At 45.3% G+C, this 1,927-nt stretch overlaps 1 protein-coding gene across 1 annotated transcript; it reads left to right on the plus strand.

The window, feature by feature from the left end:
• Nucleotides 1-1,403: 1,403 nt before the first annotated feature.
• LOC123177529 (cortical cell-delineating protein-like) lies at nt 1,404-1,842 on the plus strand (the record flags this gene model as incomplete). The annotated part of the gene is made up of 1 exon (XM_044591223.1): nt 1,404-1,842. A coding segment is annotated over one exon (439 nt), but the record flags the coding sequence as incomplete, so codon positions are not given.
• Between the last annotated feature and the right edge of the window lie 85 nt (nt 1,843-1,927).

A 1,927-nucleotide genomic window follows, 5' to 3' on the forward strand; every position in this document is an offset into this window, starting at 1 on the left:
GGATGTGTCAAGGCTTCCCGCCAAAAAATGAAATGATCTGTCAAGGCCAGTGCCCACTATCCTTCGCATAAAATGCTTAATAGGATGACTCATTCATCCTTGCATGCACTAGAAATTTGTTAGCTACAAATTAGCCCATCGAAAAATAAAGCTAGATTCATCCTTGTATAAACTAGTAATTAGTAAGTTTGCTACAGACTAAACACAGTGTGGGTCTTTGCATACAACAAACAATGCACTCATTTATTTTACCTAGACAAGAAGCTCAATAGCGGCATACAGCATTTCCATGAGTAGAGAGCATATGATTTCACTTTTACTAAATCTCAAGTGTTCTAATACTTTTAAGGTATTGATTACCTAAAATGGCATACTATTACCTAACATAAAAGTTTAGTACTCAATGTGCGCATTTTTGCCGGAAAGTACGATAAGTGTAGGTGTTGATCCAAAGATTGAAAGATGACTGAAATATAAAAATATTATAGACAATTGAAAAATAGAAAATTAGTAATTTCTTCACGCGCCCTTGTTCACACAGCAGCCTAGTTCCATCACATGAATATTGTAAGCTTGTTTTTTTTTCCGGCGACATTGTAAACTAGCTACTACAACAGTGTAATTCCCTTTGTCCATATTGAAATTGTTTGCCAGCACAACCACTGCCCATTGGGGACAATTAACTAATAATTAGACAGCTAGTTGTAGCGTATGTGTCATGCGTGCCAACGAGCCAGTATATAATAAACTAGAGTACGAAACGTATAGTAGACATCTCTGCGCTGCTAGTAGCTTGCATGTGCATGCATGGCCACATCGTAATCTCCTATATTTTCCTCCCATGACCCTCAAGCTCAGGTTATGTGCCAGCTCGTAGCGCTGCCATGCATATATATTCCTTTCTCCTATCCTACGTATGCCCTCAAGATTACAGCTAAATTTGCAAACCCATCAAACATACCTCATGACGCAGGTCTATGGTTTTTGCTCGTTAGCAAACAAATTAAGCTCCAATAATGGTACACTAGTGGTTGTACATATTTTTCGCAAATTACGGCAAGAGTCAAACTCGATATATCATGACGTGCTTGCACTTGTTGCACTAAGCACACTACTCCCTCCGTTCCTAAATATAAGTCTTTTTAGACATTTTAAATGGACTACAACATATGAATGTGTGTAGATATATTTTGAAGTGCATATTCTCACTCATTTTGCTCTGTACGTAATCACTTGTTGGAATCTCTAAAAAGACTTATATTTGAGATCGGAGGGAGTATATCGAAGCATATAAATACCGCCCCATGCAAACCAAAAAAAGCATCACAAGCTAGCAAGCCCAACTACCTCAGCCACAAGCCTAGCCAGTACACTCTAGCTGGCTTCTTGCCTCATTAACATAGCAATGGCCCCGTCCAAGGTCGCCTCTTCCTCGCCCTGAACCTGGTCCTCGTGGCAGCCACGCATGGCTGCGGGTCGTACTGCGGCAACACACCGGCCGTCCCAATGCCAGCCCCGCCGATCGCCGTGCCCCCGCCGGTCGTCCCGGTCCCGACCCCTCCGACGACCGGAAGCAGCAGCGGCACCTGCTCGATCAATACACTGAAGCTGAAGGCGTGCGGCAACGTACTCAACCTGCTAAAGCTCAACCTCGGCGTGCCGACGAGCGAGGACTGCTGCCCACTGCTCGGCGGGCTCGCCGACCTCGACGCCGCAGTGTGCCTCTACACCGCCATCAAGGCCAACGTTCTCGGCATCAAGCTCAACGTCCCCGTCGACCTCGTGCTCCTCCTCAACCAGTGCGGCAAGACCTGCCCCGCTGACTTCACCTGCCCCAGCTGATCCACCGATCATCTATCGATGGATGCATCACAAACCATATGCATCATCGTCATCGTACTCGTCACTGCTTTGCATGTCATACGCA

This window comes from Triticum aestivum, unplaced genomic scaffold (genome assembly GCF_018294505.1).
Source record: "Triticum aestivum cultivar Chinese Spring unplaced genomic scaffold, IWGSC CS RefSeq v2.1 scaffold71336, whole genome shotgun sequence".
NCBI classification, from domain to species: domain Eukaryota; kingdom Viridiplantae; phylum Streptophyta; class Magnoliopsida; order Poales; family Poaceae; genus Triticum; species Triticum aestivum.